The sequence below is a fragment of the Camelus bactrianus genome, chromosome 5, assembly GCF_048773025.1.
Source record: "Camelus bactrianus isolate YW-2024 breed Bactrian camel chromosome 5, ASM4877302v1, whole genome shotgun sequence".
In the NCBI taxonomy this organism is placed as follows: domain Eukaryota; kingdom Metazoa; phylum Chordata; class Mammalia; order Artiodactyla; family Camelidae; genus Camelus; species Camelus bactrianus.
In genome coordinates, this window is record NC_133543.1 from 30,817,220 (window position 1) to 30,835,624 (window position 18,405).

The 18,405-nt window shown below is 34.6% G+C and overlaps 1 protein-coding gene across 2 annotated transcripts in view; it reads left to right on the top strand.

Annotated features, from left to right (window-relative positions):
* KYNU (kynureninase) overlaps nt 1-10,218 on the top strand; it is a 90,609-nt gene extending 80,391 nt beyond the window's left edge. For both annotated transcript variants that reach the window (XM_074363588.1, XM_074363589.1), the window contains 2 exons: nt 4,880-5,110; nt 6,437-10,218. In XM_074363588.1, coding sequence (XP_074219689.1) covers nt 4,880-5,110; nt 6,437-6,562 — 357 coding nt within the window. In that variant the 3' untranslated portion in view covers nt 6,563-10,218. The remainder of the gene's footprint in view (nt 1-4,879; nt 5,111-6,436) is intronic.
* The last annotated feature ends 8,187 nt before the right edge of the window (nt 10,219-18,405 follow it).

An 18,405-nucleotide genomic window follows, 5' to 3' on the forward strand; every position in this document is an offset into this window, starting at 1 on the left:
CTTAATAAATGTTCAATGGGACTTAACCTGGGAAAACATAATTTTAGTTCCACTTAGAATTTGTGTGAACTTGAAAAAGTTATTGAATCTTCCATTGGTCTCTGTATAAACAAAACAAGCAAGCAGTATTTAATTCTTGATTAATTCACCCACTAACACTCACTTATTAAGAAAGTATTGTGTGTCAGGTGATGTAGTGATACTGGGGACTCTGTTTCTTCTAGTTCTGTGAGTCAATATGCTGACAAAGTGCCACGTGACAAAACTGTAGGAAGACTTGCTTTGGGGGGTGGGGCAGGAAAATTTGAATGGTCAGAATAAACCCAAGATTGAGTAAGGTTGTCCTATGAGGTAGGGTGGATTTTTTTTTCCCCTACTGGGGTTTTATACAAGAATATCCATGTGTAATCTCTACTACTGTCAGCTCAATATTTTTCTTCAAGTTCATTCATATTTTTACTTAAAATTAATCTCACCCTAAATAATAATATCCAAGGAATCAGCTTGGTTTTCTAGACATGTGTATGTCTATTATTTCTATATATTTAGGTACTTACCTATATCTGTATCTCTTCATTTATATACACATATAATGCATATAGATGTATATATATCCTAATTCTTTAGATATTCATTAATTTCAGAGTAAGACTAAATTTATCCAAGTAAATATATATGTTGTTAATAACTATATATTATTTAATAGTATTAATACATATGTTAAGGAAATACATATTTTATATACATACATTTAAGTATGTTTTAAGAAAATATACATGTTCCTAATAGAGATTTTAAATACATAGCTATTCAAATAAACATTTGATTTTTAAAAAAGTTTAAAGCCTCCAAAAATCATCTAGTTTAGGAAATTCTGTTGTCACATATTCTAGCATGAGTGACTAGGTAAAGACTTCCAAAATCTCTTCTAAACCTAAAATTCTAGAATTCTGGGAACCTCGTAGCAGTTTATCATTTTGGCCACTGGATGGCAGTGTCAAGTTCCTTTGTTTTTATCAAGCTTCGCCACTAGATAGTAGTGAGCAACTCAATTCATCTTAATTTAAAGAGCACCTACTCAGTGTGACCACTAGATGGAGCTTTTGCTATTTTCACTCTGGCAGGTTTTTGTTTTTTGTTTTTTGTTTTTAATTTAAATAGACCCAGTAACAAGATTTCTCAGGCAGAGATACATATTTAAAAAAATTTTTTTTGGAGCTGGGGTTGGATGGGACGATGAAATATGCATGGAAAATCAAATAATGGTATTTGAATTGTTTTTAAAACATCTAATCTGAGGAAAACTTCTGTTAGACATTTTAAAAGAAAATAATATTTTGCTTACTTTGCAAGTTTATATCAGGGAGAAGATGAGTTATAATATGAAAAAAAGGCACCAAGGCATACTGTAGAAAGAACTAGTACTTAAAGTTATTTCCTCAGATTTTCCTTATCTTCGTGATAGTATAGAATATATATATATATATTTCTCTGGAACTTCTTATCACTTAAGTATTTCTTTGCAGCCTCTTGGAAATACTATGTTAAGTCACTCTCTGTTGTGGCTATGTTTAACCAAAGTTAGCTTTTAGTATCTTCAAGTCTTATGTTGAAGAAAGTGTTTTTGAAATTCTTGCTCCCCATAATAAATTGCAAAATTCTGAAATTACAACATAATACATTTGATTGTTTCCCATCCTCTACTTAACTGTTAAAATATTATATTTTCTCGATATTTCTGAGTTTGCATTGTGAGTAACTGTCAATGAATTAACTGATTCAGTAACAACCTTATTTATTTAAAAGTTAAGCATATAGGAGATAGGTAGTTAAAGTTTGAGTAAATGAAAGAAATAAATACATGAACCAAACTACCTCTCTTTGTTGTCTCTACTTCCCTTTCAAAAAATACATAGTCAAATGCCAACTGGAGAGATTCTACACTTAAGAATCAATGTACATGGATATGATTTCAGATTTGCAATACAAAGAATTTTTTAAAAAGATTAATTATTGCATTGTTTATAATTAATGTGTATTTGATTGACTGATTGATACCGTGAAAAATAGCACCTTATAATCAGTTTCAAACTGTTTCTTTATACTGTTGCCTATTTAAGCATTTATACAACAAATTTAAAAATATTTTGGATCAAGAGAAAGAGCAGGCAGGTAGGAACCAGGAGGTAAATACTCTATCCCTCATTGGAACACTAAGTGTGACCTTACACAACTGACAACTATTCGAATTCATTTGCCTCAATTTTTGATGAAGATTTTAGATCAGATTACTTGAGAGGTCTCTTCAATCTTCCAATTACTAACTTGAAATTAAACAACACTTACATTGTATTTTGAAGGGTCAGATTTGTATGTAGGAATAAGGGTCATAATTGTATGTAGATAATTTTAGACCCTTTCAGTACATAAATATATAATTAAATAAATAGCTTCAAAATATAAAATTATGGCATTCAATTAAACTACAAGGCAAGTCAGAAGAAATGTTCTCTGTATTTCCTCAGAGTTTTTAGGGAGCCAATTTTAAGAACTTAAGAATTGAAAACATCATGCTGTACTTATTTTTCCCTATTTAAACTTATCTAACTTTTCTAGCTTTGCATTTATTTTATTTAGTAAGAAAAGTAACCTATGTAGTGGAAACTGCCAAGAATTCTGTTATAAGTTGAATATTGTCAAACTACAATTTTAAGTTTTACTAATTAAAAAAAAATTCTTTCACAGTATTGAAAGCATAGCAATAATGAGAACAGGGGAAAAAAGGAGGACATTTATTGTATTGTATCCCTGTTAACTCTGATTAGTCCGTCTTAATATTTTTATGTGAAGCCTCAGAAGAGATTTTTACACCTGTGAGAAGTTAAAATGCTGCTTGCCTTGTTGCAGTTGTAATGTGGAAAACTTTTTTACAATTAAAAGTTACTGCTAACAAAGAGTAATAATATGCTAAAATTGAGATATCTGTCATGAAAAAGAAATTGGTTTCTTGTTACTAAATCTGCAAAAGCAAAACTTCCTTTAAAAAAACAATAAACTTAAGTTATATTCCCCAAAGTCTTACTAACTTATGAATACAAATGAAATTTCTTTAAAGTACTACTTTACACATTGTCCCCATTGGCATCTTAAGGGGCCCAAAGCAGATCCAGAAAGTTTGCTAGAATTATTTAAATAATTAAAATAGCCTCAAATTATCATTAATCTCCAAGAAAAGCTGGAAAGATTCCTATCATGTTTTGTTAGAATTCCACACCTGACAGCCAAGCTGCTGGTGGGCCACACCTTACCTGTCCCTGCTCTTACCCTCTGTGAGAATGTTGATTCTCAGACCAGGCTCCCTTGATCCAAAACTTGGAGATACTCTCTAAAGTCTTCATTGTGCACACTTTACCTGTCCCTGCTCTTACCCTCTATGAGAATGTTGATTCTCAGACCAGGCTCCCTTGATCCAAAACTTGGAGATACTCTCTAAAGTCTTCATTGTGCCAGATCTACTGACATTTTGTTTTACTCAAGGAAATAAAGAGATGCCTCCTACCAAACTTCTGTAACTGGGATTACCTGAGTCCTACAGCAGTATTGTTTGCACTGAAGATGTCAGCTGCCTTCTTAATCAAAGACCTCAGCTTCAGTTTGCAGTTAATCTCTTCTCAGGCTGCAGACATATTCTGTGAGGTCCGGTTAGGGAGAGAGGCAGATACCTTTCTATCCTGATTCTCTTCTCTTCCTTTGAATCTGTTACCTTCAATACAACTCTCATCTCCTTTGGCTAAATCCACAGCCTCCATGCAATAGATTGAGAAAGATCTATGCCTGAATGATTTGAGTCTTATTAGAATGCCTGCCCACACATGCCATGCGTATATACAGAAAAAACTATTTTCATAGGCTTTATATATAGATATCACCAAATGACCCTATTTTTGCTCTGTGGCATAGCATGATACAGAATAGGGACGTTAAGTGGCCTGCCAGTGCATCATGCTCTGTTTGCAGTTCATTCAGTTCTTATATGTAGGATATATTTTTAAACTCTACTTGACCTTAGGAGATAAGCTAGAAAATCATGCCTGTTCTGACCCCTAATGTTGCAACACCCGTTATTGTGTGCCCTTGTCACTCATCTTAATATAAGACACCTCAGGCAGCAGCTGGCAGTATTTTCACACCAGTGTTAGAGTTTAGCAGAAAAAAAAAATATGAAAGAAGAAAAAAAGAAAGAGAAAGACCGAATGGCTTCAGTACTAATAAATGTATTACCTAACATCATCTGCTTCTCTGTTTGACAAAACTTACCATTCTTATTTAACTGCTTGTTTTCCTACTGTTAAACGTGAGGAGATTTAAGAATTGGTAAAACAATGATAATATTGGTAACACCCTCCACATAAGTGTTTAGCTCTTACTGTACTTTTTGTGAACTAAACAAACTTTGTATCAGAATAGAAAAAACTTTTCTTGATTACAATTGTATAAAATGGATTTGGGGAATATTTTTTTAAATTTATGATACTTAAATGTGTTTATTAAAGTATGCTTTACTTTTACTAATTAAATAAAGCTAATTTAAAATAACTCTGAAGAACATCATGTTAACTTATTTTTTTTCAGCTTTCACACGTATTGTTTAAATGACATTTGTACGACTTTTCTGTCATGGAAGCTTTGCGTTCAGTTTGAATGGAAAAACATTTAGAAGAGGACATTTTTTTTTTACAAAAAAGATTATCTAAAACAGGATGTTTTATTGGGAAGGTCAAAAGTGGGCATTTCTTTTTTTTTAATGCATGATTTACAGTTAATTTTTGCTTCTTTAGAAATCAAGACACTGTTAACCTGATTGTTTCTCATCCTGCAGATCTTTAGGCAGGCAACTATGAAAGCACTGAGGAGAAAGTCTATCTTGCTAACTGGTTATCTGGAATACATGATCAAGCATCACTATAGCCAGGATAAGGCAGAAACCAAGAAAACAGTTGTGAACATAATTACTCCATCCAGTATAGAGGATCGCGGCTGCCAGCTAACCCTAACATTTTCTGTTCCAATGAACTATGTTTACCAAGAACTAGAAAAAAGAGGAGTGGTTGTAAGTATATGTCTTGCTTTGCTACCAGGTTTTCTCTATGGATTGCATGTTGAGGATAAAATTTGGATTGTTTCGCTTATTCAATGTTCCATGTTATTTCACATCAGTCGGTTAGCGAAGATAAATTAAGTGCCAACTAAATATTCAGCACTGTGCTTACTGAAGGCACAGAGATCTGCTATTTTGGATAAAAGGGAAGATACCACAAATTTTGGTTACAGGAAACAAGCCTTGTTTAATTTATCCATTCTTTTCATTACAGTTTGAGCAGAAAAAAATTTAGTAAAAACCCCATTATGTATTTATTGAATAAATGGAATTAAAGAACGTTATCAATACAGTAGAGGGAAAAAAAGGAAATCAGCCTTACTTGGTTATTTGCTTGAACTAAGTTATTTTCAACCTTACCACTTTAGTCAAGAAAGATAACGTAGACACATTTTAGGAGTGTTAACATTGTATGGAATTTTTTTTAACTGTTAGGCCTAAGTAGCCCTCTTAGTCTCTGGAAGAGGACTAAAACATGTTCAGTGAGTAATTTCAGGAAAAATGGTGATAATGTAACTATTTCCGGTGATGATGTAATTTAGGAACTGCTGCACTCGTGCAGCCTTGCAAATCTTTGGGAGAGGTCACCCCAGATTCTGGAGGCTCAAATCAGAATATCAGCATTCCAAATCAAGCTCTACCATTTACAAGCCATGTGCTCCTGGGAAAGTTAGTTAACACCTGTTGGCTTGAGATCCCGCATCTGCTTTTAGGGTGCAAATATATACTCACCTCAAAAGTCGTTGTGGAATTAAATGTGCCAGCACACATAAACCATTTATTATCTTGTCTATCCTACAGCGGGAGTTTCTTAAAGATAGTCATAGTGATCTTGAGACTAAGCCAAATTATCTGAACCTAATTCGTGAGATTAGGGATTACTAATTCAATGGAAATATAGTTGACTAAAACTCTCCCGATCTCAGTGAGGTCTCATTCATTGAAATGTGTCCAAGGATTCTAGTCTCTCCCCACAGAAACACTGCATACTCAGTCTACTGGATGTTTAAAACAGACGATTGCTTAGTGGACTTCAGGAAAGTACTTTGGATATTCATGTATCAACCCATTAATATTGTAATCATTATTAAGAGGAGAGTTGCAAATAACTTAGGAACACTATATTTTACCTAAAATGAAAAAAAAAAAAACCTGCTTATATATTAAGTTTCAGGGAAATCAGTATGAATGTTTTATGTAAGTTTATCTTGAACATAGATTTCCATTATGTGAACAATGCTAACATTATCGTGGCTTTATTTCTTGTTTTCCCTACAGTGTGACAAGCGGGAACCAAATGGCATCCGAGTGGCTCCAGTTCCTCTCTACAATTCTTTCCATGATGTTTATAAATTTATCAACCTGCTCACTTCTGCACTTGACTCTGCAGAAGCAAAAAACTAGCGGCAACTTAAGCAAATAATATGGAAAGCTGCTGTGGTTATTTTATTACTATTACTCAAGGCTTAATTATTGCAAGTATTTAAAACATGATTACACATACTGGGAATGAATTGTATACTTTACAGAAAAATATGACAATTTTTCTGAGTCTATGGCCTTGAGAAATCCATATGGCTGTCCCATTTCTTGGTGTTTGGTGGATCAAAGTCTTTATTAGTGCAAGTATTATGCACACAGTCTTGGTTAGCTGTCATATTTCATGGTCAATAAAATGCTTTTGTTGATTTAATTTATAATTTAACTGACAACTTCATCATAGATGGTGAAATTTTTGTGTCAATTTTAGAAATATTACTTTAGTTTTAATTTACCAAATAGTTTCTTACAGGCACTGTAGCTGAACTGTCTGTTGCATGTATGATTTTTGCAATGTTTCATCTAACGCCAATCTAAGGAACAGAAAATACATTTTCTATGGAAGAGGCTTTCAAATGTTTTGGTCACAATCTGCACCAAGAAATACATTTAATATTAGAGACTAGTATTTATTTAGTGGATATGCCTTATTTCATTGGCTGCAATACATTAATATCTGTGAAAGAAGAAATGTCTTTCAACTTTCATTCAACAGCTTCTTAAAATTCCATTTGCCATTCTTTCATGTTACCATTCCTGACATTACCATGATTCTCACAGTGAATAGACAGCATCTTAGATCTCATTCTAAAAATAGTATATATTACAAAACCAAAAGTTGCATAAATTATTTGCCTGTGTTCTCACATTTATTATTTTATTTTATCTCATTACAGCAAATGTTGGTTGAAGCTTGTTAAATTGATTTCTTCACCCACTCTTGGGTCCTAATCCATTTTCAATCCATTTTCGTGTTCCTTATTTAATGTTATCATAATATTTTGGTTTTGTTTAATGGGAACTTCTCCTGATAAAAGACTTTAGCTGTTATTCTGTCTCTAAATAGTGAAACTCCAAGATACCTGAGGTTGAGGATTGGAATTAGGAAATGAGTGCTTCATCTCTCAACCCCTCCCCCAAATCTATGGACCTTTCTTATCCACTATGAAAAAAACCACAGTTACACTCAGCCCTGTAAGACGTCCCTAGCTTTCAGCTATTGATGCTGTCACAACTAGTCATGAGTTGACAAAATATTTTACATTTGTACACATAAGCAGCAAGAAAGAGGGACTATGTAATTCTTACCTCTGATGAAATAAATTTGGATGAAATTAACTTAACCAATCACTTTGAATAGCAGAGGTAACTAAAAAGATGCAGAACTCCTACACCAACCTCAGCGACTACTGATATTTATCAGATACTTCCCACAAACCATGGATTGTGCTATTCTATTTGTATGTTATCTCACTTAACTGAATGGCTGCATAATTGCTTTAGAAAAGCTTCCCACCCCCACTTCTGGCAAAACTCATCTTCATAAGTGGAAAAATAGTCAAAACCTTAAAATCTGACTATACATGACTTCATGCAGAAGAAACTGTTCTTGAGCCTCACAGTGGTAAACAAAAAATACATGGTTTCAGCTCTCAGGGAACAGGTAGCTTAGTGAGGAAACAGAGCAAATGTATACACACCTAAGTAAATAATATGTAATTACAGACTGTAACTTTTTTGATGAAAGATTAAAGGTGAAACTATGAGAGAAATATCAGAGGGTTACTGACTAGATGTTTGAGTAAGGAAGGTGGATGAAGGTGCTTATAAGTTTAAATTCTAAAATACTTCATGCTAATCCCATTAAAATTATATCAAATTACGTAGGAAAACTATTCAAAGCATAATCATCACTCTCATCACCCAGGTGAAGAAACAGCATTAGAAACTTGCTTCCTCTCACTTGCATTCCACCCCTCCCCAAATCCAGAGATAATCACTTTTTGGGTTAATTATTCCTTTACTTTCTTCAAAGTTTTGTGACTATGTATGTACCCATGAAAATTTATTAGCTAAATTTGCCTGTGTGTGAACTCTATATAAATGCAATCATACTGTATATCTTCTTCTGCTTCTTTTGCTCAACATCCTATGTTTTAGAGATTCATCCATTTGTTGCACATAACTTTCAATCATTTTCACTGCTGCTCAGTATTCTATTGTATAATTGGAATTATAAATTCATTCTACTACTAATGAAGATGTGAGTTGTTCTAAATATTTGTGACATTGCAACAGTGCTGCTATTAACATTTTTAGTGCATACATTCAAAAGTTTGTCCAGGACATAAAACACTGAAAGTGCTGAGTGGTTGTACCAGTTTCCACGCCAACCAGTAACACATGAGCATTCCCTTGTTCCTGATCCTTGCCAATAGTAGCTATCGATTTTGTCTTTGTCTTGTATGCATATTAAAATAGCCAACGCGATTATTAAAATAACAGAGAATAAATGTATAACTTCCACACAAGTAGAAGGAGAAAAAAGAATGAGGATACATACACACACACATGCACACACATTATGCTTCAGATACATCCTTAATTTGTGGATTAAGCCAAAATTAGAATTTTACCTGAATTTTACACTTGCTCAGACTTTCCCTTTCCAATTTCTCCTTCACAATTTTTTTATGATATTTCCTTCAGTAAAACATTTTTATTCAAATCCCTGACTCAGGTTCTATTCCTAGGGAACCTGATCTAAGACAGCATTTTCTTTATCTAGTCTTAATACTCAGAAGTATTTTATATTCTACATCTAATATATGATGAATTTACAGTTCTGTTTCTGTTGGTTTTCACATCTAATGCTTGTTTCCTTGTCTACATTGTAACTGTTAACTTCAAAGTGCTCATTATCTTGACCCTTTTGGAATACTTTGAGAACTGGGTTAAAGTGAGATTTTTGAAAGATATTCATGTTTGCTCCTGCTGCCCAGGTCACTTTTGACACAAGAAAACTTTAAATTCTTGTTTTCAAGATTTTCAAATTACATGAGCAGCATTGCAGTTGAATATATTAATCCATGTCATAACCAATTAATAGTTACAAATTTTCAGAAGATTCTAATTTTTCTTGCTGATCCTTTACATATTCTTTGGTTGTCTACATTCTGCGGGGCTCTCCTCTCAGCTTGTTTACCTCGGCCAGTCTTAGGCTTGTCCCATGTCCCATTTAGTTATTGACACTGAAGCTCAGTGGCTCTAGGACATGGCAGAAACCCTTAGGATCAAAGCCATGTTTTAATTCTAAGTTTATTTTGATCTTTCCTTACTTTCTTTGTTCCTACTTTTATTTCATTTGGGGGTTCTGAGAATTTCTAACCTTCTTTGTTGTTTTCTTTCCTTCTTTCCTTCCTTCCTTCCTTCCTTTTTTCTGGCATCTAATCCCCCCTCAACATACAAAACTGTCAAGTAATGGTTTATGACTGAAAATAAAAAAAACATTATATACATCCTGTTTTCTTAAGCAGAATATGTGAAAAATGAGTTGTGCTCTATGCACGTTTATATAGATATCAATTCTTTTACAGTGATGCCCTTGGGTGCTATTGTAATACATAGGTCTGTTTATGTATCACGAAATTATACTTATTATACGAAACTTACTGGAGAAAGGCTGGATGTAAAGTCAAAAACTTATGTACAAGTTAAAAAATAAACTTTTTCTACAACTATTTTCTACTCAGTAACTTTCTACTTTTAAGTTCAAAACTATATGGGTTTACATTCAAATTTTGTTATGTCTTTGTTTCACAAACTGAAGTTCCTAGAGCATTGATTTTTAAGTAAGTGGATTTTTGCATAATCTTAAGAAAGAAGCTTGCAAACACCCTGATAGCATCACATCATAAAAAAACACATGTTAATCACTGGATTAGGGCACCCTGTTACTGAAATGACAGGTTTGATGCTTGTGTGGGCCATTAGTATCTGCATGACGTGTTTGAGAAAGGTACAGGGTATGTTCCCTGTCCTCTAGTAAAATTATTTTTAATCTCAACAAAATAATAAAGAGGATTATTATAAACCAATGGGTTTCTATTTTTCTGATGTGGTTTTGGCTTATTGAAATTATTATTTTTATTAATGCTCTAATTTTTCAATTTGTTACGCTTTAATGTGGCTCTTGAGTCCTTCTGACATTACGTCAGATGTTTTTTGACAGCTACGTTGCTTTTGATCTGACAAGATGTAGGCTTATCTTGCATAGTTCCCACCTCAAACTTGATTTCATTTATTTCTTTAAAAATATTCAGTTCCTTTTGGAGAAAAATGGTAGTTAGAAACTCTAGTCTTAACAGCAAGGGTGGTCACTGTAATTGGGTTGATCATTATTTCCAGGATTTTTATTTAAAAGAGTTAGGAAATACTTACTTTTAAGATAAATTATATCTTTCTTTCATATTCGTATTTTCAGTTTAATTTAGGATAACAGAGTTTTATTTAATTTAATCTATTTTATATTTTTATCTCATGCTGAAAATACTGGTTCTAATAATATTGATTACTATTTTTATTATATATAATATATACTATCAAATATGCATACATTATATATATATAATGTATAATATATATATATATATAGTTTTAGAATTAGTAATACCAAAGCTATTATAAACAATATGACTAAACAGCTTAAGATTTTTTGAAAACTTCTTTTTGCCCTTAGAATACATCTCACTAGGAATAGTAAGTCAGATCATTGTGTTTTAAAGGCATTTGTGTCAACTCTTCTCTGTATGGTTAAACCACCAATTGTATATGAAGTTAAATTCAGTACTTTGGGATTATCTTTTCAATCTTTATAAATTTCCTTTTAAATTTAAAAATATTTCAGAACTGTATAAAATTCTTGGATAATTTCAACTTCAAATATGCAAGCAAGGAATATTCAGAAAAGTCTAGATTCTGCCCCTATTCCCTTCACTCTATTTACTCCCATTATCTATATTTTTTTCATGTTTTGGTTTATCCTTTATATTACTTTACATATATATGTAATACAAGTAATACATATTTTATACATAAAATATATGTGTATATTTCTCTCTGTTCATATATATAATAAATATAGTAGCATGTTACAAATACTTTCTTGAAAAAACATTCCTTTATAGAAAATTATAGTTCATACTTAAGGAAAATAGAATTAGAAAATAATTCACTTCAGTTCTTAGAATAATTGATTCAGGCAAAGATCAAAAATTAAAGTTGATAAGAAGGTATATAATGGGGGCATCAGACTGTTACCACCTAAGCTCACTGATCACTAGTACCACTAAAACTGGAGCAATCTGTAACTGTGTGCCTAATGTCATGCAATCTGAAATAGACAGCACCACTTAGGCTACAGACTAAGGAAATAATAAACCTGAATCCAATCAAACTTTTAGGACTATTCTCCAGTTTATAGCATAAGGAATGGAAGAACAAGCTAAATGACCCCACAAAAAAGCAATTATGGGGCATTCTACATGGCAGCTGACTGGGTTTCCTCAATAAGACAATAGCATGAATAAAGTAGGAAACAGGTGAAGGAGAAGGAACTATTCTGGATTATGAGACTGAAGAGACAAAGCAAGCAGATGCAATGTGTGAACTTAGTTTGGATCTTGATTCAAAGACCAAATATAAAAATATTTTGCCAAGAGAACTGAGGACATTTGAATGAGAAAAGAATTTGTATTCAATTTGTTAGCTGTGATAACTATTGCGGATGTAACAAGATATTAATATATCCAGATATATATATCAAGTAGTAGGAATACAATGACATGAAGTCTGGAATTTACTTTAAAATTTCTCTGCCCTCATCCCCAACCAAAAAAAAAAAAAAAAAGAAAGAAAGAAAGAAAGAAAGAAGACAAGTTATCACAAAATTAGTGGCTTTAAAGAACACACATTCATCACTTTACAGTTCTGTAGGTTAGAACTTCAGCATGGGTCTCATCAGACCAAACTCAAGGTTTTGGCAGGCTTATATTCCTTCGTGAAGGTTCTAGGGGAAAATCCATTTCCTTGCCTTTTCCAGCTTCTAGAGCCCCATTTCTTGGCTCTGGTTCCCTTCCTCTGTCTTCAAAGCCAGCAACGTTGCATCTCTCTGATGGTTCTTTCATAATCACAGCTCCTTCCAACTCTACTCTTCTGATTCTCTCATCCACTTTTATCGGCCTTTGTGAAGACAGTGGTCTTGACTGGATAATCCAGGATCACTTCCCTATTTTTAGGCCAAGAGATTAGTGACCTTAATTCCATCTGCAATTATAATTCTACTCTGCCATATAATGTAAAATATACACATGTTCTGGGGATTAGGACACAAACATCTTTGGGAGTCATTACTCTATCTATCGTAAGAAGAAATGATGGATGGATGGATGGAAGGAAGGCTCAAGGAAAGGAAGGAAGAAAACAAGGAAAGAAGAAAATGTGTGACAAAATCTTGATAATTTTAAAACTAGATGATGGTATTTGGAATTCTCTATATTTATTAATGTTTGAAAATTAAGAAAAAGCAATAAATGGTGGTGACTTAGATGAAAATCTAGGACACTTGCCTCAAAACTCATGATTTTCATAAATCACGAATATAATCTGTCACACCACATATTCTTTGATGAGAACAATCTCTTCTGCCTCCACACGTCGAAAAATTGTTTCTATAATTTCCTTACAATGGATTTTGAGAGGAAAATTACAACCTATGCTGTATCTGCACATACATTTTTTCTACCTACCCTAATATCCTAAATCAAATGAGAATAATATTATAAAGCACAACTTCTCATGAAAAATAAAGAAGCTAACGAACTTTGGATTCCTGGGCCTTAGTTGCAATTTCAATCGCATATACTCATAATATTATTTTAGGTGAAAAGAACTGCATTTGTGTGCCAATATTTACTAAACAGAGGTCTTAATTTACTCTTTCCCAGTGTGTGGGAGCTTCATTTCATGCATCTCTCCTTGCACTCTATTGTGTTAAAACAGCAAGCTTGTCAAGAATGGAGACATTGCAGTGATATATGCAGAGTCTATGGGAGACATTTTCTCTATGGGTTAAAGTAAGTAGTTGGATCAAAGTCAGGACATAGATGCTACAGCTGGTCTGGGAAAAAATGGCAATTAAGCGGAAAAAAAAGAACAGAAAGAGAAAATCACAGACAGTCTTTTTTTAGGCGGCAACAACAGAACCAGACTGTTTGAAGCTGGTAACTGACTCCAAATGTCACATTTTTCACTGAATTCTAAATAATATTGCTATTTTATAACTGTTATTTGGTTGTATTGATGGCCATATTAACTTATTTCATAACAAACTTGTTACATATATTTTTATGTACTATATTTGTTATATTTCTGTTTCTTATGTATCTTTGTTTCAACAATACTTAGGAGGATTGAAGAAAAGTATATTAAAGCTCAGATAACATTCCTTTGAATAGCTTTCAATCCAGCCAAAGCTGACACATTTATTGTGTTCAGTTCATGCACTTCTATGCAGTTCAATATTCAGGACCTGTGTGATTCCCTATCCAACAGAAAATTTCATCTCTTCAAAGATTTCAATGTGTATTTGTGTCAGAGAAAGTAAAAATAAAATATGACAAAAAGAAAACTAAATGTTTTAAAGTAATTTCTCTGGGAAATTTGGGTAAAATACAGTCATTTCAAGGGAGCAAATTTTGTGCATACTAATCTATACTTCTAGGTAATATTAATCATCTATCTCACAAAAATGGTAACTAAATACAAGTGTCATAAACATAGAAACACTCCCAAAATGATAAGGGTCAAGAGTGCATGGAAGATACAATACACTTTTAAAACTGGAAAGTAAACTAACTTGGCAGGATGAAGAAAACTGAAATATAATTGCCAATGTGAGAAGGGAGGCTATCAAAGAGATTCATCTAATTCAGGTCAAAAAATCATTGAAATGTTTAGGAATTGGAGGTACCAGTTATTTCTGAAAGCCAGGATGCACAGTGGGATGGAAAATAGATGGCTGAAAGTCCATATAATTAGCAGTTGGACCACAAATCCCTTCCTTAGCCTGTGCAACTCGTATATTGCACCATCTCCACACCCACGAAGCCAAGAGTTCACTTTCTAGAGAGGATGAATTGTGTAGTTCTATGAGGACAGCTGAGGGGGTGGATGAGCCATTTGACTACACATTGAATGATTTAGCAGAACTTTGCATTTTAAATGGTGAAAGCCCTAACTCCCTTCCTCCTCTTGGGTCTCAAGAAATTTTGCATACACCCAGGGTCAGGTCCACCTCCCCTGCAGCCCACCCCAGGAGTATGATTATAGGGTTCTCTCTAGGAAAACTGTGCAGTCCAGCTGATAAGAACTACAAATCTTTACATGAGTCTCATTGTGGTATAGTGCCACCCACCAATCAAAAAGTTCTGCCCCTGCACAAAATGCTTGTACCTAGTTTTCAGAGTTCCAGGTTTAAAAATAAATGGACATGAAGTGTCACCAGACATTTGACAATAACATTTAAAATGCAAGATAGAATCCAAAAGAACAAGTAGGGAACAAATAATATAATAGAAAGAGAAGAGAAAGAAGAGAAAAAGAAAAAAAAAAAAAACCCCTGTAATTAAAATCTTTCAAGAGAAAAGAAAAACCTTGGAACAAGGAGACTATACAATTAAAAGGGTTCAGAGGACAAGAAAAAGCTTCTGAAAATTAAAAATAAACATATAAGAAATAAAAAATTCAAATGAAATTTTGAAATATAAAATTGAGGCATTATCTTAAAAAATAGAACAAAAAGATTAGATAATTAGAAGATTAATACTAGAGGTCAACACTTATCTAATAGTGTTTTCAAAGTAAGAAAGCAGAGAAAATAGAAAGGAGAAAAATCGTCCAAAATTATTCAAAAAATAAAACTTCTCCCAAGAACTTCTCCCGAAACAAAGATGTGTGTTCAGAAGAAAGAAGCTCAATGAGTACTAAACAGAACAAGTTTGGATTTTTCAATGTAAATCACATTGCATGAAAAATGTAAGACACTGCGGATATAAAGAAGGTCCTAAAAACTTTTATAGAAGAAGATAAATTACATTAAAAAGATTAGCAATCATAATGATACTAAAATTCTTACTACCAAATCTGAAAGTCAGAGAACAACAGAGGATGCTTTCGATATTCAGACATAAAATTATTTCCAATAGTGAGTTCAATTGCAAGCCAAACTATCGATTAAATGTGAAGATAGAATAAAGATGTTTTTAGGTGAACAAGGTCTTAGACTGTTTTCTTCTCATGCATTGCTTCTCAGAAGCTACTGGAAAAGATTGAGACACACACACACACACACACACACACACAAAGGCAATGGGATTTCCAGAATGAGCATGAAGAGAAGTCTCACGACAATAGCCCGAGAGCAGAACCGCTCCAGACTGGTGCAAATGCTCAGAGGGCTCCAGGGGATGGATATTTACTTCTCTCTCTCTGCCTCTCTCACTTCGTAGTTCTATCTATGTCTATCTCTCTCTTTCTCACTCATACACATACAAACTGGTGAAATACCTAATGCCTCATGCATTTCACTATTCTGAGAAGAGTTTTAAATTCTGTCAGAATTAATTTGAGAAACCAAATTAGTACAGAGAAACAATATTGAGCAAATGTAAATGAGGGCAATTATTGACTCTAAAAAATAAGATTACAGTAAAAGAAACATTATTAGAGTAATGCATGTAGTGTAGAAGATGTACCCTCTATTTCTCGGTTTAATATTACAAAAATGCTATGTTCTCAATGTATTTTAACATATGTTCCTATTCTTTCACATGCACCCAACACCAGCTGTAAATAGTATTTGTGCAGTTATAAACATGTAAACAATGAATATTGATGTAATCTAAATTACCATTTCACTATATTTGAAGGATGAGACAAGAGAAAGTGTATTTGTTCATGTGTATGTGTCTGTGGGCCATGGAGGAGAGGGGGATCTATAATAACTAAATGCTCAACTTCCACAGTAGGAAAAAGAACAATGTTGAAAATTTGAAGATAAAGAAATAGCTATATGTTTATATTAATTAAAAATATGGAGCTAAATATAAGCAGAAAGCTGAGCACTGTCACCTTTTGGTTAGCAGGAATTAAAAGCAGGTGTCGGGACTGTGACCAAGATGGTGGAGTAAAAAGACCCTGAACTCACCTCCTCTCACAAGTACACCAAAATCAGAATTTTCTGTAGAACAACCATCGATGAAAGACTGGAACCTACCAGAAAAGATCTACAACCAAAGACATAAAGAAGGAACCACAACAAGACTGGTAGGAGGGGCTGGCTCATGATATAATCAAATCTCATGCTCAACCCACAAATGGGAGAAAAATTATAGTGCACAGGTTCTCCCACAGAAGTGGGACTTCTGAGCCCTACATCATGCTCCCCAGCCCAAGGATTTGGCACCAGAAAGACAAGCCCCCAGAGCATTTGGCTTTGAAGGCCAATGGGGCTTAACTGCAAGAGTCTCACAGGACCGGGGAAATAGAGACTTCACCGCTAAAGGGTGCACACAAAATCTCACATGCACTGAGACACAGGGCAAAAGAAGTAATTTGATAGGAGCCTGGGCCAGATTTACTTGATGGACTTAGAGAGTCTCCTGAAAATGTGGGGGTTAACTGTGGCTCACCTTGGGGATACAGACACTGGTGGTGGACATATTAGGGAACATTCAGTGATGTGAACACTGCTGCTGTGGTGGCTGACATATTGGACCATTAGTTCCAAGAACTGGATCCACCCTACAGCCTGCAGAGGACAGTGCTGGGATGCCTCATGCCAAACAACTAACTGGATGGGGAAACAGCCAATTTATCAGAAGACAGGTTGCTTAAAAACTAAAGAGCCTATGGCCACCTCTGGACACACTCAGGCCACCAGAGGCCCAAGACCCAGCTCTACCCACCATTGGACAGGCACCTGCCCCTCCTGACTGGAAGCCAGGCCAAGCTTGTAGACCAGCCTAATCCACCTGGGGGAAGACACCAGAAGCAAGAAAACTACAATCCCTCAATGCAGGCCAGACACTACCTTGGTACCAGATGGGCCCTGGCCTAGACCACTAGTAGGCAAACACAACCTTCAGGACACCCTGAACCCCATACCCAACAATGTCAAGAACTAGTACCCTCTCCTCCCAACAACCTGAAATGAGCTCTGGAGTCCCTGGGCCCTCAGGCTCTGCCTCCCAATGGACCAGTACTAACCCCAGGATCTGGCTTCACCAGCAGGTGGGTGACCATTAGTCCCAGAGTCTTTGGGACCCTGACTCTACTACCAGTGAGCCAGCAATAGTCCTTGGGGCCCCCTAGGATTCTGCAATCAGTGATCTTGTGTCCAGGCCCTGCTAAACAGCAACCAGTAGCATCAGCACAAGGCAGGGCTTGGCAATCAACTAGACTGGCATCCTACCAGACCACCCGGATAGCTAGCCTGACACAACAGAAGGACCCACATAGCCCCGTTAGGGTGAAACCCTAGAGAATATAGATTGAATGACTAGAGGAGAGTGCACTGCTGGGATGCAGAGGATGCACCCTACAGATGGCCACTTTTCCAATGTCGAGAAATGTAACTAACCTATCACATACATAAAAATACAAATAGCATCTTAAACAAAAAGAAGCAGCAAAGGAATATGTTCCAGACAAACAAACAAGGTAAAACCCCAGAAGAAGAACTAAGTGTAGTGGAGATAGGCAATCTACCTAAAAGAGTTCAGAGTAATAATTGTAAAGATAATCAAAGAACTCAGGAGGAGAATGGATACACAAAGCAAGAAGTTAGAAGTTTCTAACAAAGAGTTAGA